Source organism: Sinohyriopsis cumingii, chromosome 19 (assembly GCF_028554795.1).
Source record: "Sinohyriopsis cumingii isolate HCF-2022 chromosome 19, ASM2855479v2, whole genome shotgun sequence".
NCBI lineage: Eukaryota > Metazoa > Mollusca > Bivalvia > Unionida > Unionidae > Sinohyriopsis > Sinohyriopsis cumingii.
The window spans coordinates 47,409,264-47,436,205 of NC_142979.1; the positions used below are offsets into that span (position 1 = coordinate 47,409,264).

The 26,942-nt window shown below is 35.7% G+C and overlaps 2 protein-coding genes across 3 annotated transcripts in view; both read left to right on the forward strand.

The window, feature by feature from the left end:
• The window catches only part of LOC149775650 (pre-mRNA-processing-splicing factor 8), an 86,220-nt gene extending 75,735 nt beyond the window's left edge, over positions 1–10,485 (forward strand). For both annotated transcript variants that reach the window (XM_089944062.1, XM_089944063.1), the window contains exons 40-45: positions 754–947; positions 1,377–1,758; positions 2,098–2,238; positions 4,597–4,736; positions 6,935–7,137; positions 8,536–10,485. In XM_089944062.1, the coding sequence (XP_089800188.1) occupies positions 754–947; positions 1,377–1,758; positions 2,098–2,238; positions 4,597–4,736; positions 6,935–7,137; positions 8,536–8,690 (1,215 nt within the window). In that variant the 3' untranslated portion in view covers positions 8,691–10,485. The remainder of the gene's footprint in view (positions 1–753; positions 948–1,376; positions 1,759–2,097; positions 2,239–4,596; positions 4,737–6,934; positions 7,138–8,535) is intronic.
• A 9,189-nt stretch (positions 10,486–19,674) lies between these two features.
• The window catches only part of LOC149775651 (uncharacterized), a 211,960-nt gene continuing 204,692 nt past the window's right edge, over positions 19,675–26,942 (forward strand). Inside the window, exons 1-2 of the mRNA XM_089943846.1 lie at positions 19,675–19,834; positions 21,737–21,901. The gene's annotated coding sequence lies outside the window, so the exon portion shown is untranslated. The remainder of the gene's footprint in view (positions 19,835–21,736; positions 21,902–26,942) is intronic.

The window sequence follows — 26,942 nt, forward strand, 5'->3', positions numbered from 1 at the left end:
TTGTGCTGAATGAATAAACTATATAGCAGTAAAATTAACCAGAAAAAAGATATGTTGACATGTGTGCATATAAATGTACAAAAGCATGAGAGTCTGGGTTTCATCACAATAGGTGTCTTAGTATGTTATAGATATCACTGACATACAATTCAAGGACATTCACAAAGTTTTGTACTGGACCCTGTCAAAAAGTTGCTAAAATTGGATTACATTGTCTATCAACACGGCTCCAAGGTGTGAGTAAATTACTCGAAACCCGAAGTTCTAATTGGCAAGTAATTTTGCAGAACAGTCAGCAGCTGGCGACAAATTTCTTTTATAAAAAGGCTTAAGCTCATTGATGTCAATCAAAGGGGCTTATATTTTTGCGTACAATTTACTTGTCAGTAAAACTATAAACATACTATTAAAAAAACTACAATGGAGGACACATCTCATGTGACCTCTTTAAGAATCAGTGCTGATATTTTAATCTACATTTTGCATAGCGTAATTTGGCGACCAAATGTATGGGAATGGCAGCTTTATTTTTAAGTCCATAGCCATTCTGCGTTCAATATATTAGACATAGTTGGAGCCCTGGTTGACATTGGCGATCACTTGTTAGATTATGTTGTATGGATATATATATGTCAAGAACATAGGTAACAAGAGTATGCCTGCAGGGCAAGTGATACTTTGTAACAATGGTATGCCTGCAGCAAATTATACTTTGAATAAATTTGTATCTCAGCATTTCATCCATCTTTGTAGGCCTTCTCCCGTCTGATCCTGATCCTGCGTGCCCTGCATGTGAATAATGACAGGACCAAGATAGTCCTAAAGCCTGACAAGACCACAATCACCGAGCCTCACCACATTTGGCCAACGCTGTCTGATGAAGAGTGGATGAAAATTGAAGTTCAGCTGAAAGATCTCATTCTGGCTGACTATGGCAAGAAAAACAAGTGAGTTGAGAGAAATAAATTGCTTATTTCAAGAAATATTGTTTAATATTGAGCTTGAGTTATCATTTTGGTTATGTGGCATTGTTTGTTTATGTTTATAAGAAGTAATAATCTCCATCATGATTTCTTGCATAGAAATATTTTATGTAACATTTGGCTAGATAGAAATATGGATTATAACATAATCCGGCTCATGAGCTTTTGAATAAGTATGTGTCCATTCATGCAGACAACTATCGGCCATCTACCTTGACATTGGTATATATTTTCAATGTAAAGGATAGGTTTTAATTAAGAAAATACTATTAGGGCAAGCAATCTTTTCAGCAGTGAATATTCTGTTGATTTTAACATGTAAAATCGAAAACGAGACCATTTTAATGATTCATTTAAAGTTGTGCAGTCAAATTTAGTTTTTGTTTTCTTCAGCGTGAACGTTGCTTCCCTCACCCAATCAGAAATTCGAGATATCATCCTTGGTATGGAAATTTCTGCACCCTCAGCCCAGCGTCAGCAGATTGCTGAGATTGAAAAGCAGACAAAGGAACAGTCTCAGCTTACCGCCACTACGACTAAAACTGTCAACAAACATGGAGACGAAATCATCACATCCACCACCAGTAATTACGAGACACAGACATATGCATCAAAGACAGAATGGCGAGTCAGAGCTATATCTGCAACAAATCTCCATCTTCGTACAAATCATATTTATGTGTCATCTGATGATATCAAGGAGACAGGATACACCTACATCTTGCCAAAGAACATCCTGAAGAAGTTTATCATAATCTCAGATCTGAGAGCTCAGGTATGTACTTTTACTTGTAGATTATGTTTTTTATCATAGAAGGTCATTTTCAGGCACCACTATGAATTCATATATTGTCATGAGAATAAATTTTCTTGGTTTTGCAGATTATAACAACTAAGAGTTCCTCCACAAACACTGTTCTAATTAAATCTGCAAGTACTGTTCGTTGGAAAATTTACCTTGGCAAAAATCTACCTATCATAATCAAGATCATGAATTAGTCTGTACAGAATAATTTTGATTGATGTGGTTGACTTATTTCGTTAGAAATTTCTTTCCCATTGAATTAAAATTTTGCAAGTAACAATGTAGTGATTATTAGCACTTCTTTTATAGATTGCTGGCTACTTGTATGGTGTTAGCCCTCCTGACAACCCTCAAGTAAAGGAGATTCGTTGTATTGTGATGCCGCCACAGTGGGGCACCCATCAGACTGTTCACCTTCCTGGTCATCTGCCGGAGCATGAGTATCTGAAGGTCTGTACACGTTTACATTCTTAGATCCTTCCTGTGTCCAGTTACATCCTTAGATCCTTCCTGTGTCCAGTTACATCCTTAGATCCTTCCTGTGTCCAGTTACATCCTTAGATCCTTCCTGTGTCCAGTTACATCCTTAGATCCTTCCTGTGTCTAGTTACATCCTTAGATCCTTCCTGTGTCCTCCCCCAGTTACATCCTTAGATCCTTTTTGTGTCCTTCCTCCAGTTACATCCTTAGATCCTTCCTGTGTCCTTCTGCCAGTTACATCCTTAGATACTTCTTGTGTCCTTCCTCCAGTTACATCCTTAGATCCTTCCTGTGTTCTTCCCCCAGTTACATCCTTAGATCCTTCCTGTGTCCTTCCCCCAGTTACATCCTTAGATCCTTCCTGTGTCCTTCCCCCAGTTACATCCTTATATCCATCCTGTGTCCTTTCCCCAGTTACATCTTTAGATCCTTCCTGTGTCCAGTTACATCCTTAGATCCTTCCTGTGTCCTTCCCCCAGTTAAATCCTTAGATCCTTCTTGTGTCCTTCCTCCAGTTACATCCTTAGATCCTTCCTGTGTCCTTCCCCCAGTTACATCCTTAGATTCTTCATGTGTTCTTCCTCCAGTTACATTCTTAGATCCTTCCTGTGTCCTTCCTCCAGTTACATCCTTATATCCTTCTATGTCCTTCCTCCAGTTACATTCTTAGATCCTTCCTGTGTCCTTTCCCCAGTTAATCCTTAGATCCTTCCTGTGTCCTTCCTCCAGTTACATTCTTAGATCCTTCCTGTGTCCTTCCTCCAGTTACATCCTTAGATCCTTCCTGTGTCCTTCCTCCAGTTACATCCTTAGATCCTTCCTGTGTCCTTCCCCCAGTTACATCCTTAGATCCTTCCTGTGTCCTTCCCCCAGTTACATCCTTAGATCCTTCCTGTGTCCTTCCCCCAGTTACATCCTTAGATCCTTCCTGTGTCCTTCCCCCAGTTACATTCTCAGATCCTTCCTGTGTCCTTCCCCCAGTTACATCCTTAGATCCTTCCTGTGTCCTTCCTCCGGTTCTATCAATCATCCTTTGTTGAATCAATCATATCATACTTGTGTAGTATTTGATTTAATGTTAAGCATGCACAGAATATTGCCTTTCATAAAGTGATGTTCAAATTTAAATGAATTTCAAAACATTAAAATTATCTTAATTTGTCACATACCATTTTATCTACCTATCACAGAACATGTTCAGCTATTATAAGACAAGGACCATACAAATGTTTTATTTAAAGATATGCTTCATGGAAAATTAACTTCCAGTCATTCTTTTAAATGAGTGAAAGGTATTGTTAATTTTGTCCCATTTAAGCTGTTGGATAGCTATGTGTTAGTTAATTTTTCTGAAACGACTGTTTTCACCCAGTGGAAATTCTAAGGACAGTTACGCAGACAAATAGTGGTCCAGTTACCATTTTAAAAAAATGTTTATTTTCCCATTTTCAGACTGACTACTAGTTTAAATTAATTCCCTTTATATTCCCAAACTGCATTAATCCTAGGACTCCATTCTGACATGCTAGTAAACTCCCAGTCCCCACCAGCAATATAGTTGTGTTTCTTTTCACCTGAAACTATTTGAGTGTAATATTTACCATGTTTTCTTTTATGTCTGCTGACATTTTGGTTTTTGACACCATAATTGGTTTATCGGTTCTGTTAGTAATACATTGCACTGATCTTCTGCTCTCCCAGCAGCTACTGAAATAACTGGTGTTTTAACTGCTTGGAAATTGTTTCAAGATCTGCCCTATCATATCTATTTTCATTTTGTTTTTATTTAATACCAAGTTCTCTGGCCATTTTGCGATATATTGATGTTGATTTTCATGGGTGGTTAATAATGGTAAGGATTAAACCTTGGCTGATTCTTATGCTTCACATATGAAGTTGACTTGAAATATGCTTGCATTTTTTGTGGATTGTAACTACATGAAATTGGGCAAGTTATATCAGTTTTTGTTCATTAATGTACATGTAAAGTGTGCTTACATCAAGAGATGGTCTGATAACATATATGGGTTTGGTTGCTTGTGGTTTGATTTCTTGTTCATTTGTATTGGACGCCAAAATGATATGTCTTTTAGAACAGAAAATAATTATTTTTTTGCCATCTGAAAACATGCAGAAGATACAGTTTCAAAAGCAGAACCTGATTAGCTCAAACTGTAATGTTTCTGAGAGCAATACATAGTTTGTGTGAACAAGGTTCATGTACTTCATTGATTCTCTTGCAACCTACACAATAGTTAAACTGTCCCAGGTGTTCAAGTAAACATGGTTTGAGCCATCAGAGTTTTACTAAACCAATTATATTTACAGGAAATGGAACCACTAGGATGGATCCACACCCAGCCTAATGAACTGCCCCAGCTGTCTCCACAGGATATAACCACCCAAGCAAGAGTCATGGCTGACAACCCATCCTGGGATGGTGAAAAAACTGTTGTCATCACATGCAGGTAGGAAAATTGGTTTATCATTGATGGGGAAATATCCATAACTTTATAACTTTATCACAAGTTGTACAAATGGAATAAAATAGTACCAAACAAATTGCATCATTATGCACAAATAACTTTAGAATTTTTCAAAATTTACTGAAAATTTATATTGCATCACTTTTTCCATATATAAGTATTAATCATAATGTCTGGTAGACTATACAGTAGCATTACAAGCAAAGGACAGTCTCATGTTACAATATTTATAAAAATGCTTGTTTTACTTGCCTGAGGTTTAGTTAAGAAATCTGTATTGTTGAAAAAATGTAAAGTGAATTGGGTCACTTGTATTTATTTTCACACTCATAGCACCACTCTTTATGTGCAATGACAAAGCACAATAATTATGCTTGTGTTGGCAGTCAAGAAGATGCACTGGAGATGGAATTGTTTTGTCATGAGAGGTCATACAAACTATTCAACTTTATACACATTTTAGAAAGTTCCATTCAGCAAAATTGAAAGTGGTAAATGGCAGTGCCAGTTTCATTCAGCAACAGTGAATGTGATAGTTTGCCAATGTGATGTGCCATTTCCATCCGGCAACAGTGAATGTGATAAATGGCAATAGGCATCATTTCCATTTGGCATCAATGTATGTGATAAATGGTAATATGTGTCAGTTCCATTCATCAACAGTGATGGTGATAAATGGCAGTATGTGTCAGTTCCATTCATCAACAGTGATGGTGATAAATGGCAGTATGTGTCAGTTCCATTCATCAACAGTGATGGTGATAAATGGCAGTATGTGTCAGTTCCATTCATCAACAGTGATGGTGATAAATGGCAGTATGTGTCAGTTCCATTTGGCATCAATGTATGTGATAAATGGTAATATGTGTCAGCTCCATTCATCAACAGTGATGGTGATAAATGGCAGTATGTGTCAGTTCCATTCATCAACAGTGATGGTGATAAATGGCAATATATGTCAGTTCCATTCATCAACAGTGATGGTGATAAATGGCAGTATGTGTCAGCTCCATTCATCAACAGTGATGGTGATAAATGGCAGTATGTGTAAGCTCCATTCATTGACAGTGATGGTGATAAATGGCAGTATGTGTCAGGTCCATTCATCAACTTTGATGGTGATAAATGGCAGTATGTGTCAGCTCCATTCATCAACAGTGATGGTGATAAATGGCAGTATGTGTCAGTTCCATTCATCAACAGTGAAGTGATAAATGGCAGTATGCGTCAGTTCCATTCATCAACAGTGATGGTGATAAATGGCAGTATGTCAGTTCCATTTGGCATCAATGTATGTGATAAATGGTAATGTGTCAGCTCCATTCATCAACAGTGAAGTGATAAATGGTAATATGTGTCAGTTCCATTCATCAACAGTGAAGTGATAAATGGCAGTATGTGTCAGTTCCATTCATCAACAGTGAAGTGATAAATGGCAGTATGTGTCAGTTCCATTCATCAACAGTGATGGTGATAAATGGCAATATATGTCAGTTCCATTCATCAACAGTGATGGTGATAAATGGCAGTATGTGTCAGTTCCATTCATCAACAGTGAAGTGATAAATGGCAGTATGTCAGTTCCATTCATCAACAGTGATGGTGATAAATGGCAGTATGTGTCAGTTCCATTCATCAACAGTGATGGTGATAAATGGCAGTATGTGTCAGTTCCATTTGGCATCAATGTATGTGATAAATGGTAATATGTGTCAGCTCCATTCATCAACAGTGAAGTGATAAATGGCAGTATATGTCAGTTCCATTCATCAACAGTGATGGTGATAAATGGTAATGTGTGTCAGCTCCATTCATCAACAGTGAAGTGATAAATGGCAGTATGTGTCAGTTCCATTCATCAACAGTGAAGTGATAAATGGCAGTATATGTCAGTTCCATTCATCAACAGTGAAAGTTATAAATGGCAGTGCAATATGCCTTGTAGCAGAAATTAGTAGCATACGGACTAAAGATAATCCTTTGCTTGATCTGAAGTAAATTTAATAGGATTTGGTAAGATGTATGACAAATAGAAAATTTTATTAAAAACATGTCAAGAAACAATATTGTTCATATTTTTATTCACTGCTCTGGAAACCATTGTCACTAAAAAAAATTGTACAAATATCTTTTTTCTGGAAGGAAATCACATTTATGATGTTCATTGTTTTCTTTTCCAGCTTCACACCTGGTTCCTGTTCCCTGACAGCATACAAACTGACTCCTAGTGGGTTTGAATGGGGTCGACAAAACACAGACACAGGGAACAACCCAAAGGGTTACCTACCTTCCCATTATGAGCGAGTCCAAATGCTGCTGTCAGATAGATTCTTGGGTTTCTTCATGGTCCCAGCACAGATCTCCTGGAACTTTAACTTCATGGGTACGTAGATATTGAATGAAGTAATTAATGGCCAATAAAAGGGCATGCAGAATGGGAGTTTACCTTAATATTTTCCATGACAGGTGTAAGGATCTTTACAATTTCAGAAGATATATGGAATTTTTTCTTGTTGTAAAAGTGCATCATCATTTTTACACTAAATCATTGATATATGAGATAATTTTCAAGATATTTGTGAATATACAAAAATATGATTGGCATTAATTTACATATTAATTTATCAAATAAGATAATCCATAAAAAACAAATCTACATTTTGACCCTTCAACATTATTTTAAAACATTAGGTAATAAAGTATAATGGTATTATCTGAATCTGATAAAATCAAAGTTACAGAGTAACTGTAATGTTTCCTGTCATATCCTGTATAATGGTATTATCTGAATCGGATAAAATCAAAGTTACAGAGTAACTGTAATGTTTCCTATCATATCCTGTATAATGGTATTATCTGAATCGGATAAAATCAAAGTTACAGAGTAACTGTAATGTTTCCTATCATATCCTGTATAATGGTATTATCTGAATCGGATAAAATCAAAGTTACAGAGTAACTGTAATGTTTCCTATCATATCCTGTATAATGGTATTATCTGAATCGGGTAAAATCAAAGTAACATTAATTTTAATGTGTCCCATCCTATCCTGCTGATACATCACCTAGTTAATACTGCATTGCTTAGTTTTTCGGGTGTCATACTTTTAATCCGAAGATTGTGGATTCAGTACCCACCCAGGCAAGTCTGGGTCAGCTGCCTTGGTGTGTCCTTGGGAAGATACTTAGCTCCAATTTCCATGGCATTAATGTGTTAAAAGTGCCATTAAAACTACAGAAACTAAAATTGTGTGTGTGTGTGTGTGATTTGGATTTTTAACATAGCTTTAGCAATTTTTCAGTCATATCTCTATGATGTCTGCAGTGACAGTTTATAGTGTAGCATCATGTCCCACCCAGTCATGTTATCCTGACACCAGGCCAGCCAATAGTAACACTAACCTCTTAATGCTGAGTACCAAGCAAGGCAGCTGCTAATACCATTTTTATAAGTCTTTGGTATGGCTTGGCTAGGGTTTGAACCCATGACCTCCTGCAGTTGGATGCTCTAACCACTAAGGCCACCAGAGCAGTGAAGCTACAGTTATAATGACCCTTGAACTGTGAATTGATGTACAGTAAATAAAGATAAACGTTTTTGACATGAGCATATCTTTACCCATATGAGGAGTCGTTGCAATGCTGATTGCATTGCTTTCAAACAATGTGTGTTTGAAGATGCACTTTAACAATGCATTAACAAATAATTTTGCTTGATACATGCATTTGGATGTAATTTTACTTTATGCGTGCATTGACATGTGATTTGGCTGTTTTCCAGGTGTGAGGCATGATCCAAACATGAAATATGAACTGATGTTGTCCAACCCCAAGGAGTTTTACCATGAGATACACCGTCCATCTCACTTCCTCAATTTCAGCACTATGGAGGAGACGGAACAGATTGGAGCAGACAGGGAGGACTTGTTTTTATAATAATGGAGCTAAATTACAAGATTCACTTGTGATTTGATTCACTTTTACAGGGAGGATAGCGAGTCACTAGAAGTGATTATATTTACAATAAGCCAGGAATATTACATCTTTTCATGATGATTTAGATCTGTGTAAATGTTTTAAACAGAAAAAAATCTTCATTATAAAGATAAACCATTATGCTGCTTTTCATATGGATTGCCATAATTGGTTCGTAAACAAATGAAATATGAGATCATTTTTCACTTTTTTTATAGAGAATGACTATACAAGTGATTATTTGCAACGGAGTGGATGTGTTGTTATTGTTTCAAGGAAACCTTTTTATATATGAAGTTATACAGTGGTTTGTTTTCCAAACCCTTTTAAGTGTTATTTTTCCGTACATATATCATCACAGTCTGCCGCTTAAAATCATGTGCAACAGACATAATATTTAACAATAAAGCTTATGATAGAGAAAGACGGTCTTCAGTTTTAAAGTGGACAGTATAAATTTTGGTATTACATGTTTTTTAGTCGAGTTTGTCTTCTTAATTATGCTTGTTTCTTTATCATTTCCTAGAAGGATATTGGGCTGAATAGAAAAACTGAGATGTCTGTTGTACATTAATGTCATTGACGACCATTTTTACCTTGCAGAAAAGTTTAAAATTTATGGCATTGAAATATATATGCAACCGTTTTCAGATCCCCATCCCCACCCCTATATGAGTTTTTATGTAAAGCATTATGATCAAGTAACGTTAATATTTAAATTGCTTTTTTCTTATTTCAATGTGTTAAATGTCTTTATAGATAATTATTTAGTGTTATTAATCATGATAGTTGTGTATGGCTTGATACAAGAATTCATCAGGGGAACATTTTAAAAAAGTAACCATGTTTTACTGGTGAACTTCGGACCTGCTGATTCATAATTGTCACATTTTAAAAAATCAACTCTTGAAAGTTTCACAAGTATTCCAGTTGAGCAAAAGCTTGTAGTTAAATTCTTAGGAAAAATGTTAAAACTTACCGTATTTACTCATTTATAAGTTTGATCCCATGCAAACATACACCCTGATCTGCTGGCAGATTATGTCATGGTAAATCAGGGTCTGTGCAGTTTGCAGTTGTCACTTTGTAAGCAAATATATATGGCAACTTGAAATGACATTAAATATTGGTACATTTTTATCATGTTTTTGTAAATCATCTGTACATATCCAAAGTTTGTAATAAAAAAAAAATTTAATTTGTGTAGCTTTCAGTTTCAGTCCTGCATACATTTCTATAATTTCATCATGAGGTCATGTTTTTGTCAGTACTGATCATGTAGATTCTAGGAATCTAATTTCACTAACATTACTAGGTTTCTTTGAAGAAACAAAGTGAAGAACTAAGAACTGTCACTAATAATTAATAGAACAATTGCAGGTTAATATAATCGGGTTCTTCCTCCACCATTAATACTGGCTGCCATGTATAGCCTATCGTGTGCTGAAATATGGCGTTAAACCCCACAACAACAACAACAGTAGGTTAATATAAACGTTAAGATCTAACAAGATATAAATTGTCTGCATTGTTGGTCACCTGAAACTTCATGGTGCATTATAGCATAAATGGATGATAGCATTGTCAATACAAATTAATCCCTGTTGATGGTAGTGAAATGACTGATTGTTAAAAAGAAAAGGAAGAAAAAATTTCATTGCACACATATAATTTTTGTATTAAAGGTCATTGATTGTCTTGTTTAAAATTTGAACTTTATGGTTGTACAATTGACTAAATAAAAAAAAAATTTGTATCTTGGTATTTTATTTGTAGTAAGTTACCCCATTATAAAATTCAATAAAAGAACATACGGGGTAAGAGGCCTCACACAATCCTGTAGCAACTGAACAATAGCTGTCTTACCCTGTTTTCATGAAATGACTTTAAGTTTATATGTTTAACTTGAAATTTCGCTTCATCAAGTTACTCAGGGTTTTTTTTGTGTGCGAGTTCTGTGATATTATGGACTTTACTTAAAAAAGATTACTTAAACTGGTGCATATTATTATTGAATAAAAATGAGCAAGTTCCAATACGCAAGATAGAAACTATCCTGGTATTAAATGATAGTTCTGGTTGTCAAGTCGGTGAGTGTTTGTAATAATGTATGCCATAATTAATCGCATTATCTGGACCATGTAATTAACTGGACAAAATATTTTTCAAAACATTTTATAATTTTCAATAGTACATAAAATTACCAGACACTAAGTATGTTTTGTAAAAAGACTGAAATAAATTCAGGTTGGAACATAAAGATATTCTTACTCAAAAACAGGTGAATAAATATTTGAGTGTCAACTTGCCAACTATTTTAGCTCTGCTGATCATCAACTATAAGAGCTTATGGGATGACCCTGTTTTCTGTTAATCCTCCATCCATTAGCACAAGTATGGAGTCATTATTACTCCTGAACTACTTGGAAGATTGCCATGAAACTGTACACACACAGACATCCAATATAGGCACTATAACTGCCATTTTGTAATTTTGTTGCTAATCCTCCTGAATGAATGGTCATATCATCATGGGTTTTCGCTGTTAAAAAAAGCATGATGCCTGGTTGGTACTAAATAAAAATGGTGCAGTCAGAGATCCAATATGGCCACCACAGCAGCCAGCTTGTAAATCTTGTTATCTCTACTCGTGAACAGAAAATCATATCAACATGGGATTTTCAATAGAAGTCTTGTTATGTCACATTGATCCAAAGTGAAAATGGTGCCAATCTGACAACCAGTATGATCACCACAGCAGCAATCTTGAAAATCTAGTTATCTTTTCTTGTGGATAAATAGTATATATCAACATTAGATTATCACCAAATAAACTTATGATGAAAATCTAGTTATCTTTTCTTGTGGATAAATAGTATATATCAGCATTAGATTATCACCAAACAGCTTATGATTCCATGAAAATGGTGCCAATCTGATGTCAAATATTGCTGTTTGTTATTATTTCAGCTCCTGGGTGTGAAGAGTTTTGACATGGTTTTTTTTATCAAAAGAGTTCTCACAAGTTTCAAATGAAAATGATGTTAATCTGACATCTTGTAAAGCTGCCATTTTGAAAAAGCTATAGATGCTCCTCCAAAACAGAAAGTAATATCACCATGTGAGTTTCACCAGAAGACTTCTTATTTTGTCTCCCTGGTCTTAAATGAAAATGATGCCAATCTGACATCCATCAGTGGTAGCCATCTTGAAAATCTTTTTGCTACTCCTCCTAAATGGATTATAATATTGACATAGGGTTCTCACTAAAAGACGTCTAGTGAAATCTAGTTGGCCCTAAATGAAGATGGTCCCAAGCTTATATCCAATATTGCCACTATGATAGCCATCTTGAAAATTTTATTGTATCTCTTCATCAATAGATGGTCCTATCGACATGGAATTTTCACCAGAAGATGTCATGTGTCTTGGTCTTCATTGAAAATGGGTCATATCTTGCATCCAATTAATGGGACCATCTTTGAAATCTTGCTGCATCTTTTGTACAGGAAATTGTTTTAACATATGTTTTTTTTGTCACCAAAATGCTTATTGTGTCTAGTTGCTCCAATATCAACCACTCTGGTGGCGTAGTTGTTAGAGCTTCCGCCTAGGATATGAGAGGGAAGTAACTCTTACAGGTTAATCCCACTTTACACCCGCTTGGTCGCCTTGGATGCGGGAGGTCGTGGGTTCGATCCCCGGCCGAGTCATACCAAAGACTTACAAAAATGGTACTAACTGCTGCCTCGCTTGGGGCTCAGCATTAAGAGGTTAGCGTTAGGACTGGTCGGTCTGGTGTCGGGATAATGTGACTGAGTGGGACATCATGCTACATGGCTGCAGCATGATGCCCCAGTGCTAGACATCACTACAAACTGCCACACTGCAGACATCATAGCGATATGACTGAAAAATTGTTAAAGCTACCTTAAAAATCCAAATCACACACACACTCCCAAATCAAAATGGTACATATCAGACATCCTGTATTTACATCGTCTTGAAATTAATATCGACACGTTTTCACCATAAGACCTCTCATGGTGTCTGATTAGTTTTCGATGAAAAAAAATCATTGCAGATCTTAAATCCAATATGAACACAGCGGCATTTGTTATCACTACTCCAGAGGAATGGATGGTTGCCTTGCCACTCCTTAACCATTTTCTAGTTTGGAACTACTATGCAGAGAGGGCCATAATAATCTTACTTTCATAACATACTACATTGAAACTCAAACTATATTTCCTTTCCTACAAAGAGGCCATCAGATTTTCAGGACTGGAGTCCATCTGTCCTGTGTACAGCTGCCATTGCTTTGACTTGACCGGTACATGCATGAAAAGGTGGATGTCACTTTTACCAAAAAAAGATGACTCAGCAGTGCACACAAGTTAAATACAATATAATATGTGCAGCTCCTGTTGCATGGAGATGCAAGGGGCTGTTAATTAGGGATGAAAACAAACTGATTATTGAGAGACTGCCATCAAATCCTTTCCTCTTGGACAACTCGTAAACAAAACGAAATGGTATTGTTTATTGCAGCCTTTTGGCAGCACAATGTTGCTGACGAACTATGCAGCAAGTTTTGAATTCATGGGTAACTCTTGATTTCAAACTCGGCATAAGAAGTAGCATTTTTATGCCCCTGCCATATGCACAGAGGAGGTAAATACTGTCACCCGTGAACTTCAGTCCTGTAGGCCAAACTGCATGACATATACCGTCTTTTACAATTTAAGGATTTTTGTTATCTCTGACAGTTGAGACAGTCTTCCAGCCACCCAGACTGACCACATAGCATGCTTGCCGATCGACCGGACCTACCTTCCTATGAAATTTATAACAAACTGGCATTATTTATGTGATCATCAGACTGAGCCAGTTAAGCCAGATTGGAATTCCATAATGCGCTACGTACTGACAACATATCCCATGGGCAAAATAATTATGTATACTGACAATGCTTCACCATTCCATATGGAAGACAATCCTGACGGTGATGAAGTGGATGAAACGGAAAGTCGGAACATGCGTATCCAACAATGAAACGGACGAAATTTGGTTTACGGCAGCTATAGAGGAAATCAAGGAATTTTTGTCTCCATTGGAATGTCCTTCTCCACCTTAAATCAATTCTACCTACAATGTCGATGCCCTTGGGTATTGTAGATGATGATGACAGATCGTCATTTAGAATCTTTCCACAATTGGTAAAGATTATAAAAATTACCAGGCATCTCTCATAACATTTGCTACCCCAGTAACGCATATTTTTTTTATGATGAGAAAGCAAACGGCACAAGTGATGCTTTAACTTTCAGTGCAATCTCATATCTAAGCACAACCCTGTTGGGGAACATACAAGAGAAGGGTCGATTATTACCAGATAAGTCGCAGTGACGGTTCTTGACAACAGGTTGTTTCTTTCTTCTGGTGAAGAGAATCATATGCTCCTATTTTCGCAGGCCTGCTGGGAGGGGAGAGAAAAGAACACAGTTTCTCTTCCATAGCGTTCCTTCAGTCGTCAGTAATATAACATTGCTCACTCTCTCTGATGAGGCGCCAGACTACTCCATTTTCGTCAGATTTACACCAAACATTTTCAGACCACGATGGGTGATTCAAACCGTGTCAGAGAGTCTCCAGATTTGGTTATCCAAAACCCTCAAATTTCGTCGTCTTACGTACGTGAAGGAACTCCAAAGCGATCATATGAAGTATACTGTTTATGCTCAAGAAAATTTGGTTTTCTGATTGTAAATGGCGTAGATAGTGCGACAACTGCTAAAACAGAACATTTCTGCTTACAAGGTCCAATGGCAATGGAGAACTGCGATGGCGACTCAATGAGTACGCGATCAGTCTTGAAATGTCCCACGCGTACTTCCATATACCGATTCATACGGCCCCAGTTGAAGCTCTTGGGCCTTCGCTAAGAGTTCAGGACCCCCATCGCAAAAGCTGCAACGTTTTTCATCGACACAAAACCAAAATATTTTTAAAAAAGTTTAATTTTTGGTTTAGGATACTTACAACCTTACTTTATTCATTGTGCGGTAGATAATCAAAGTTGCGAAGTGTCGGGCCTTGTCGCTTTTTAATATGTTGTCCATCTTGATATGGAATCCTCTAAACATATCATCTTGGTGTCTTCCTCCCAAACGCATCAAAAGGATCAACATCCACCAAGCAGTTGAAACTGGACGTTCAAAAAGACGCTAGAATATGTTATATTCCACTTCAGCACGTGCTCCACGGTGAAGGGCGGCGTTCGTAGACGACCTGTTGTATTAAAGTCAGCTGACTAACAGGTCCGTTCTGCCTATTTCTTCCTTACATTTGCGTGACATGGCTTCTCAAAGAGGAGAACTGAATCTCGCTGGGGTAGTGGTAGTTACACATAGTGACCACTGCCCTTTGAAGAAAGCAACCATAAACCCAGGCAGGCTTTTGTCATTATCGCGGGATTCGCCTGGAAAACATTTGATGGCGAGAGAATAATCAAGTGTGGAATGCCACTGAGGTCTTCCGCGTATGCGTGTAAATAAATTGTCTCTTGTTGTGCTAAACTAACATAGGAGAAGTTTATCCTTTTGAAAGAGCATTCATTTTCCTACTGGGTAACACAGGTAGAGGCAGGATGCTCGACATTTCCTTCTCTTCGTACTTTTTCTCCTTATGTAATGTGAGTAGGTAATGTATGTGAGAAAGCAAATTTTCTGCGATTATAGTTACCTGGCAATATACAAAAATAATCTATCCCACCCTTCCCCGTAATGCGAGCATAATAATAATAATAATAATAATAATGAGGACTTTGTATAGCGCCTAATCTTTAGAAGCTCTAAGCGCTTTACAACATTAGACAACACCTATAAGATAAAAAAAACATATAATAATATTATTACAAGAACAAACACCATGAAATTAGAAAAAAAAAACATTAAAAAATAAAAAACATGCTGAGAATATTTCAGGTAGGGAACATTATTAGATCTTTAAGTTTGTTCTTGCAGTCGAAATAAGTGAGTTTTGAGAGCCCTCTTGAATGTGATCACTGTGTCTTTGTGTCTAAGCATCCGTCAAGGTTTTGCTCAAGCTATAGCTGGTACATGCGGGTATAATGGTAACCACCCAGCGGGTGTGATGTGATGTTATGTGATTTGGATTTTTAAGGTAACTTTAACAATTTTCCAGTCATACCGCAACGATATCTGCAATGTGGCAGTTTATAGTGATGTCTAGCACTGGGGCTTCATGCCGCAGACATGTAGCATGATGTCCCACCCAGTCACATTATCCTGACACCAGGCCGACCAGTCCTAACACTAACCTCTTAATGCTGAGCGCCAAGCGAGGCAGCTGTTTGTACCAATTTTGTAAGTCTTTGGTATGACTCGGCCGGGGATCGAACCCACGACCTCCCGCATCCAAGGCGACCAAGCGGATGTAAAGTGGGATTAACCTGTAAGAGTTACTTCCCTTTGTCTATGCAATCTAGAGACCGAACGACTTTTTTCGTCTTTTCAAGAAGGCTGGATTCGGAGGTAGCAGAATAAGTTTTAATGTAGTTGCAAAACAATATGCTTTCTGGTGAAATTTTTGTGGAAGTACTGTATTGAATAGACTGAAATCTAATTAGACATGGGGCTTTACATTAAGAAGTCTTAAGTTTGATTTTCACATTTCCCTAAAATTTGTAAAGTATTTGATTTCGAACTTTTAGTTCAGTTTTGTTCCCTATAGTCTTTTGAAGAATTTCCTCTCGATTTAAATTAAAGTTGGTTTGCAGCTTTACTTTCTAGAAAACAAAGATCAGGTTCGATTTTCAGCATTTTTTTGGTAAATTCGTTACGTAGTTATGACCCCTATTTTGACTTGAAATGTTGCCCTGCAAGTTAGTTTCCACTCGACGAGTTTTAAAGGGCTTAATGGATTGAAACCAAATTTAGTTTAAGGCTTGATATTAAGGATATCTGGGCAACGTCTTTTTAAAAACCAAAAATGTAAAATGTCATGTTTTTGTGGTCCTTGTTTGGCTCGGACCTTCGCTCTCTCTCTCTCTCTCTCTCTCTCTCTCTCTCTCTCTCTCTCTCTCTCTCTCTCTCTCCCCAAGCAAACGTTCTGTAAAAGAACATTCAAGCTCTCTAAATCAGTTGACTGACCAAACAAATCTCTGTACATATGACGTCGATCAAAATGGATTTTGTTACTTTCAGCACAGGCAAAGTCAGTCCCTGCAACCATTAAACAGTCCCCAACTGCAGTACGACAGTTGTCACGCCATATTATCGAAAACGACACATTATTAAGGAGAGATGCAACTTGTTACTTTCACTAGCGAAGCTGGACACCGTCAAACATGACTGGACATCGTCAAACATGACTGAACAGAGCCTAACTAGCACAACCGTGCATCCGAGGCTTCAAAATCCACTTAGCTAATACTGTGCATGTACTCCATTTTACTAGGCTACAAAATTTCGCAGGTTACCAGATGTCAAACAATTTTGTAGCATTTTAATTTTGCGAATATGTTTCTGTCCGTTAATTGCTGGGGTTTTTTAAACTTAGGCGTCCACGTCTATTTAATTTCACGGATGCAGTGAAGATAAAAATTAGAAAAGACCTCTGGTAATTAGAATGATATACAAACTTAGCCAATGTCAACACGCAAGTGACTCAAATTTTAGAATTATTGTGCCATTGTCAACTCGTAACCTACTCAAAGTTCAGAGTTTCTGGGTTATTATCAACACACAATTGGCAACTGACTCATAAAAATAATAAATTTGAATCGGCGTGCGGTTCGTTCTGTTTTAAAACAGAACCTGCATATTATAAGGGATTTTATATAATATTCATTTCAAGATAATGAAAAACACGTTTGATTTTAAAGTTATAAATTTTTCAACCAGTAAATTAATCTTAAAAAATAAAGTTTGTTGTTATATCAGACTTTAATCCTTTTTTTCATAAGTTTACTTACTGAAAACGTGAATTACTCCATCTCTGGGGTTTAAACGCACGTGCCATTCAACATATTTATGTAATTTTGTCTCCTCCAATTGATTATGTAATCTTCATTCTCATTCGTGGTTTATCTCAACTTCCCGTCATAGACCTGTTGGTATACAGCCATGTATGTTGTTATTTTTTCCTTTTTTTAAAAACGGGTTAGTTACGCTTTTCTGAATAGCCATTGTGCTAAGTCACACAGATTGTCACTTAGTGAAACTCTATCTCATGAAAGTACTTTTGAGTTTAATGTAACGGGGTGCATTGTTGTCTACCTTATTCTTTCCAATATCACCATAACATCACTTTACATATCTGCCATGTTTGTTTTGTTTGCTTGTTTTTTTCCGGGGGGTTGGGGTTGTAATTTTGATGTTGTTAAACTGTTATTGCTACATTTGATAACTGATTATTCTGATACTCGAAGTATGACGCCATATAACAACATTAATTTACTCTATAATAAAGCTTTAACGACATGAATTACGTCACTGCTAATGTAGGTGGATGTAAAATATGATTGACATCTAAAAGGAGGTAACGAATTATTATTAGTTATAATTTAAAAAATGAAATATTTTTTAAATATTCGTCATCAAAGTGTCGCGTAAAAATGAGCAATATTTTATTAGAGAATTTTAATTGTTGTGGAAGTAAGTTTAGAGAAATATCGCTATTTTCAAAAAATGTTTTCAAGTCTATTTCTACCATCCAGCGTAGGATCCAAATGACCAGTAACGTAACATTGTTTTATTGTGTTAGAATATGCAAATTAGTTGAGAAATGCATAAAAAGGCGCCATTGAAAAGATTGAAGGGGAATATCAATATTCACACCATATCTAGGAAGTTACCAACATCATTTCATTGCTTCATGGAAATGACGGTTCCATAGCATGGCATTTTCGGTTCGTAGTTTGGTCACACGTATTTCTGGTCCTATCACGAGGCCTCTCAAATTCAGTGTGTATCACAACACAGTAAAATAATGCACAACTGATCAATTTTTTTTTTCTGCTAAGTTTACAGTAGTCTACACGTCGGCATCAATGGAAGAAAATTTAAGCTCTGATCTAGCCCAGCTGTCCTTGTTTCCATAAGTTTCATCAGTATTCAGAATAGTATCCTAAATGGGCGACTGTTTCCCATCAGATATCATTTCACAGGAAGATGCTTGCAATGGGCAACTATTTCCCAACAGATACCACTACAAAAGGAAACGGGCGATTATCTCCCACCAAATATCACTTCACAGGGAGATGCTTGCAATGGGCTACTGTCTCCCAACAGATATTGCAACAAAGGGAAATGGGCAATTATCTCCCAACAAATATCACTTCACTGCTTGCAATGGGCTACTGTCTCCCAACAGATATCACCACAAAGGAAAATGGGTGACTATCTTCCAACTAATGAAACTTCACAAGGAAATGGGCGATTATCTCCCAACAAATATCACTTAACAGGGAGATGCTTGCTTATTTGTCTTAATTCAGTGGAAATTTATTTGTACATTGTCAAGTAATTTCATGCTATCAATATTGCCTACGCAATATTTTTTATGTTGTAAAGCAACAGTTATGTCCACTTCTAATCTATGATCATGTATATTTATCTGTCTTTCTATGTTTCTCTCAAACTGATTGTCATATTACCCTGTGCTTATAATGGTCTCTCTTGTTAGTCCTACAGTAACGCATAATGTCAAAATCTTAAATAATAGACTAGTTCTGTTAGTGATATTTCCAGGAACAACTCTTTTCCGTTTTTAGTCTGGTTCAAGGCTAACGTTTAGTTTAGTTATTACGGTAAAAATTAGTTACCGCCAGTTATGAACAGTCAGTTAATTATTACACGCCACGGTTTCATTACTAAGAGTGATAATTATGTAGCTTCATTCCATGCGATCTTTGGAGAACACTTTACTCAAACCACATTATGTTTACCTTCATAAACAAATTAATTATACAGGTAAAAAGTCTACACTTTTTATGATACTTTCTCCATAGGAGTACAACCTATAACAAAACGAACGACTGTTACGATAATATAAGGAACCAGAAGGAAATCTTGGCAGAGGTGAGTCCTATATGTACACCATAGTATTAAATTGTCTTATCAAATGAAAACATTGTATATGATTTGCATTTGGTTATCTCTGACTTATTCAATTTTTGACAAAGTGATCTTTGGCTGTATTGGTCTTTAGTTAGAGCAAGGTCCAGTCTGTAGTAACATGTCTTTGTTAGAGGTTACATTAGTACATTACGTTCCAGGCAAACGGGTCAGGGGTCATTTACAAAATTATGAATTACGACATAGAACAGGGAAAAAATATTTGCGCACTAGAAGTAGTTTCCTGTCACCGGGTATGAACGTGTTACAGCTGACCCAATTTTGATTTCTTCGACAGATTTGTATTTTTTTTTAATTGTAAACAAACACACAAGTAAATTAAGTCCACTTGTCTTTCGTTTCTACAGCTTATGTATGGAGAGATAACGGCGTATTTCACTCATCTAACGTACTAAAATCCCCTCCCCCCCCCCCGATCGAATTTCATTTTGGATATGAAATTACTTCTCTACACAAAAAGGTCTTTTCAAAGGTATGGGGAAATTAACTAAGGTGAGGATAGTATTGAAACTAGCTATGGCTTTATTAACACATATGGTTCCATTGCAGGCAAAATTTAAAAATCTCGAAAACATAATGAAACCTTCAACATCATGTAAGTGTCAAACATTGACTTAGATCCTACCATCACGTAAGCAAGCATAATATGCAAAATTTCGTTTGTCTTTGTCAAGTACTCATTCCAGCATAGTAGTTGATACCAGCATCGTTTCTCCAAAACAAGTATAATTTGTAGGTTCAGAAAAAAAATATTTCAAATTGCAAATTCTTTCAAATGACATGAATATCTAATTATGTCATCTGCATATAAATAAAAATAAAAGCGTACTAAATTAAAATTGTCTAGTTAAAAAATTTTCAAAAGCTTGCTAACAAGGTTTGCGTTAAAAAGATGGTTCAAGGTCCAAAAAATGAAAAAAGAACAAAACCTTATAAAAAGATCAACATTAATTCACATCCTACCTAATTAATACTGTACAAAAAGCCTTGTATGACATATTTCATCATAAACACCCGTCATGCGCGACTAAGTTAATGTTACAAATGACTGCATTTGTATATGGCTGAAATTTTTACTCGGTTATTTATAACTTAGTTTCTTCTCTGGATATCTAGTTTCTGACGGTATTATAATAGTGACAATTGATCACAAAGGCATACATACTTGCTTTCCTTGTAAGCTGATACAGATAAACTTAGAATGACATGAACAAGCACACACAAGGAAAATCAGTGCAAAGTAATTATATAAGGAAAACAGTTTGAACCTGCAGTTTCTAATGAATGGTGGGAAAAAGGTTGCCGTAGCGGTCAAATGACTTAATGTTTTCATTTTTTCACTAGAGAATTGTATCTAACTCAAAGGCCATTTACCAGACTGGAGGGAAATATATGACCAAAAATGACCAGGTTTAAATGGTAACAAACCAATATCCTGTTCGAAATGTCATCATCAGCGGTAGAACCTTCTAGGTCCTACAACTGACAACTGACCAGATGCATTTTATTGAAATTATTCCGTTACACCCATTACTTGTGCATTTTCTAAAGGTTTTGAATAAAAGGGACTTAATTGGCCGTAAGCAAGGGGAAAAAATCCATGGGCGAAAAATCGAAGTGATGACGGAAATTGGGGTACTTACGGCAAACTATCAGAAGCTCCAACTTTGAAGAAAAATGTCATGCATTGTAAGGGTAAATACATACACTCTCTGCTGATTGCCCAGTTAAATAAACTTTGTCTGACAAAAGAACGTATCATTGCTTGACCCTTCCTCGGTAACGATCATTGAAAGTAAACGTTCTGAAGAGAGTCATGACAGTTACTGCTGTTTACATTTCCAGGTGTTTTGTTTAAATAACCACGTGGGGATTATTTCTGAGTGATCATTGCACGAAGAATTTTGTACCAAATCAACGACGCTTCACTTGGCTCGAAGTACTCCCGGTTTTCGATAGCAGTTTGGACGTTTTCTTGTTTTGTGCGAGAGACATTGTGAATTTGAAAAGGTAAGTTCAATTTTTGCATTTAAATTTAAGCAATAAATAGTATATTTTTTTGAGTTTCATATATATATATATATATATATATATATATATATATATATATATATATATATATATATATATATATATATATATATATATGAATACTTACGTTACAGCTGAGGATAATTTGTCTTCTAATTCTGTCAATATTTGTTAATCGGTCAGAACTTCATTTTGTTTGCCTTTGAAACTACGTACGATATACTTGTTCTGCTTCTTTCGATCCATTCGCTTACACGGATTGTTTTGGACCTTTTATGCGGGTTATTATGGACAATATAATCTTAGCTAAATTATTTTCCATCAACTGTCCTAATCAAAAACAGAAATCCCATGCATTATATATATTTAAGACTTAGCCTTATTAGAGACATTGGTTATATCTGTATTCTGTTTGGGTCCAAAATAAGTTGAATATTCGCTTCATCTGCCAAGACCCTTGATAAACATTAAAGTTGTTTCTTTCTAAACAAGGTATTTTTACCATAAAACGGAACAGAAAATGCATAAGATGGAATCCTTCGTAAATAAAAGCATTTCATTGGGGGGGGGGGGGACTGCGGATGAGGTATTGTATCCAGGATCCGAAACCTTCGTTATTCCTGGGAAACATTATAACATTGATATCATTATCCATGTGAAACATTATAACATTGATATCATTATCCATGTGAAACATTATAACATTGATATCATTATCCATGTGAAATAGTATAACATTGATATCATTATCCGTGTGAAACAGTATAACATTGATATCATTATCCGTGTGAAATAGTATAACATTGATATCATTATCCATGTGAAATAGTATAACATTGACATCATTATCCATGTGACACAATATAACATTTATATCATTATCCATGTGAAACATTATAACATTGATATCATTATCCATGTGAAATAGTATAACATTGACATCATTATCCATGTGACACAATATAACATTGATATCATTATCCATGTGAAATAGTATAGCATTGATATCATTATCCATATGAAACAGTATAACATTGTGAAACAGTATAAAATTGATATCATTATCCATATGAAACAGTATAACATTGTGAAACAGTATAACATTGATATCATTATCCATGTGAAACAGTATAACATTGATATCATTATCCATGTGAAATAGTATAACATTGACGACTGTCGTCTCTTGATCGGTGTTAACGGCAGTTTAGGTTTGATGGAGTATCGAATAATTGACGGACGTACATACATGACTGATACAAATATTTCCGTAAATGCAATATATATTAATATATCAAATTTATGACACATAATTTCACACCATTTATATTTTAATTTGTTCCATTTATAATTCCATCTACCAAGAGCCTACGTTAAATAATTTTGTTCCAGCATTAAAACTGTGTCTACCTTATGCAGACCTTTATGAATGTAAATACCGTGGGGAGTGGGGATCAAATACGTGATCAATAAAGAAGAAAAAGAAGATGTTTTCGAAGCATATATTTGCTTCTATAGTTCTTACATGTGTATATATAAGTACGGACCATGTATTATTGAACATCAGATGGCATTTACAGTTCTTTGGAAGACAAAGTTGATCCAAATGGCTAGATATACTTCTTTTGCAAGTTAGCAAGCAATTAATAGACGAGAGAATAACTAGATTAAAATAAACCATCAGATAACATGCGATTTTTAATTTAGGTGCATGGGTACAAAATAGAACATATAATGCCAGTATCAGACACTGCTGACGCATTAATCTAGCTTTTAATTGTATGATAGCATGGCTATGACAAAAATGAAAACATTATGGTAAATTTCATCAATACAAACCAGATTCAAAAATGAAATAAGGCTGTGTTGTTGTTGGTGATGGTATTTTATGTTGTTGGTGGGGACGGTACCTATGTTGTTGGTGGGGACGGTACCTTTGTAGTTGGTGGGGACGGTATCTATGTTGGTGGTGGGGACGGTATCTATGTTGGTGGTGGGGACGGTATCTATGTTGGTGGTGTGGACGGTATCTTGCTATTACTGAGTGAAAATGGATAATATCGTTACATACGACACCAATTTGCTAAAAACTCAGACGTCGAACCCTACTAATAATATCGATGTCGAAAAGATCGGTTTTCCAAAGGATGATAACCAAATTAATTTGTATGTTGTCTTTGAAAAAACAATAGTTTCTAACCAAAGTATAGGTGTCTCCACCAATGCATTTTATCAGTCACAGTAGTCTAGGTATTCCTAACGAAAAACGTTTTCCAATGTTTCTCCAGTAGGCCTATCTCTACATAGATGTCACCAACAGTACCAAAAATTTGCGAGGATTTCATAGCCATAGATGTATATACATATTTATAGCATCGGGCAAATTGTGTGGACTTTGGAAACCTACACATTCTTATATTTTTTCTTAATCAGATTAACAAAACCAAAACTTAATATAGCCGCCATTAGTCGTGTCTGCAAAGCCTCCACCTACTACAGTGTTAATGGTCCAGAAACACCATCTATGAATTGACTATGAGCATAAACGATGAAGATGGTAAGTAATACATACTCATGGTATGTCTGATTTATGCAAAGTAAATATGGCACCTCGTGCATGGCATGATGAATAGGAGCGATATATCTAACAAGTCCTAACGATTTCGTATTTCCGATAAATACTGAGATTAAAAAACCAGATAGAACAGGTACCACACGTGCTCAAACAGTAGTGACTTTAACCTCAACAATAACAGTGTTACAAATTAGTTAATCCCAATAATACAGCTCGAGTACCTTGCATACAATTTGTATAAATGCATGTTAATGATCAGATACATGCGACTAAAGAGGATAACCGTCTGGAAAATATATAAACATTCACAGAAAACATGATTTCTTTTGAGCAGAATGATACTGAAAGAGGAAACACAATCTCAGAACTATATAAAACGATAGGCAAAAAGAGAGAAAAAAGTATATATGCATGGATATTTCTTATACAAATAAAGTCAGAACCTTATTTAGTTGCAAACAGAAAGAAAAAAAGAGTAGACGTACGACGAACAATACATAATATTCAACATTATATACAGCCAACTGAGCAGAAGATAAACGATTAGGTAGAGGCTTTCTAGAGTGACATGGAAAATATAGAGGAATCTCTGGAAGTCAACGCACTGCAAATCACAATTATGTGGAGATACGAAAAATGAAATCCAACGGAACAACAAAGAAATTAGAAAGATAATGATTGGTCTTTGCAGATTAAAAGATACTGACGCGAACAGCTAGCTAATAGTTGTCATTAATGCCGTGTCAGACATGTATGCCAGACGAATGATTTAACACAGATAAGTTTAAAAAACATTAGACGACCTCTAAAGCAGAGTAGACATCATTGAAAGCACAATATAATTTACGAAGATAACTTACGACATACGGATTTGAATGATAAGATGAAAACGGTAAAAAATATATACTACATTTCAAGGAAGTCGAATGCCGAGGCTGAACAGTGAAAATAGATACAAATGATACATTGAATGAGCAGTAGTTAATAAGATTGGTGTCGTACAAGAGTTTATCGACGAAGCAGACAAAAAGATGAAATATGTGAAAAATAATTTAACTGATTTGAACCAAGAGAGATATACACTCTAAAGCTGAATAGATTCAACGACTTGAACTAAGTGATAGCATTGATGACGTTTAAGAAAAAGGAAATCGCTAATAAGAAAGATGACATTTTGAAGAAAATTAAACTAATTAATGGATGTATATTTCTTTACGATTTTTTATTGACACTTGATATTCATTTAAGTATAAATTCAGGTAAATGTTACAGTTTTTATTCAGACTTATACTGTTATATATTATATAAAGAAGTGTTTGCACAAGAAGATTTTGAAACTTAAATTTGTCCCAAGATCTTTTAATTTGTAGTGTGCTCGATTACGCTTTGCTGATTTAAAGTTATTACTTAAATATGTCATTCAAACAACATACAAGCGCCATGTTTATGTGCAACGTGTATCAACATATATCTAAAACCTTTGACAATGGGGGTAGAGGTTTTTTTACTATGAATATTTACTTTGGATTAAACACAAAAAATCATGTTATTTTCTTGCTTGTTAAACCTCATTGATCTTGACGACCTATACGTGTAAAGGAATCACGTGCATACCATCTAGAGAATAATAATAATTGAACAATAATTATTAACTGCATTTAAAACAAAAACAATATCATATACAGCTAGCATTTAAATTTAAAACTAGCGGTTGTATCAAAATGTGTTCATTTTAAATAATACAGCCAAGAGACATGGAAAAGTCTTTACTGTGTTTTTCAACAAAATAATTTATGAGAGAAGCAGTAGCTGAAAGTGAAGTACTACAGCATCTTTATAACATGCAACGTTTTGTGGCTATCTGATTTTATTTGGATAAATAGGACTGAGCATGACGTTATGTACGACAAATTGAGAAAGTTACGACCAGGTGCATTTAATGGACTAAAGCTGTACCTGTATGCATAGAAATAAGTGCCACTTGATTTTCATATTCTGACAGTCTAATGTCCACCGATTCCTTGTGTTCTTTCACATTATATATCATTCAACATTACACTTGCAAAGTCTCTGCAGGTTTAGAGGGTGGTGACGGCAAAGCCACTGCAGGTTTAGAGGGTGGTGACGGCAAAGCCTCTGCACAGCAAAACAACGACAATAAAATTGAAAACATTAGTCTGAAATATGATGCAGTTACTTCGGAATCATTCGCACAATCGGTAAATGATAAATATAGAAATGGAAAAAGCTTGCGAGAGAGGGGAAGGGGAGAGCTTTCACAAATCTTCCACTTGATTCACCCATGATGAACATTAGAGATGTTTTTATGTTGTGCAAAAAATCTGAGAAAGTGATCTAAAATTTTCTTTTCAACTCATTAGTATACAAACCCATAGTGATTAAGGAAGGATTGTCAAATATAGTTTTTCTCAAAGTTTAAATTCA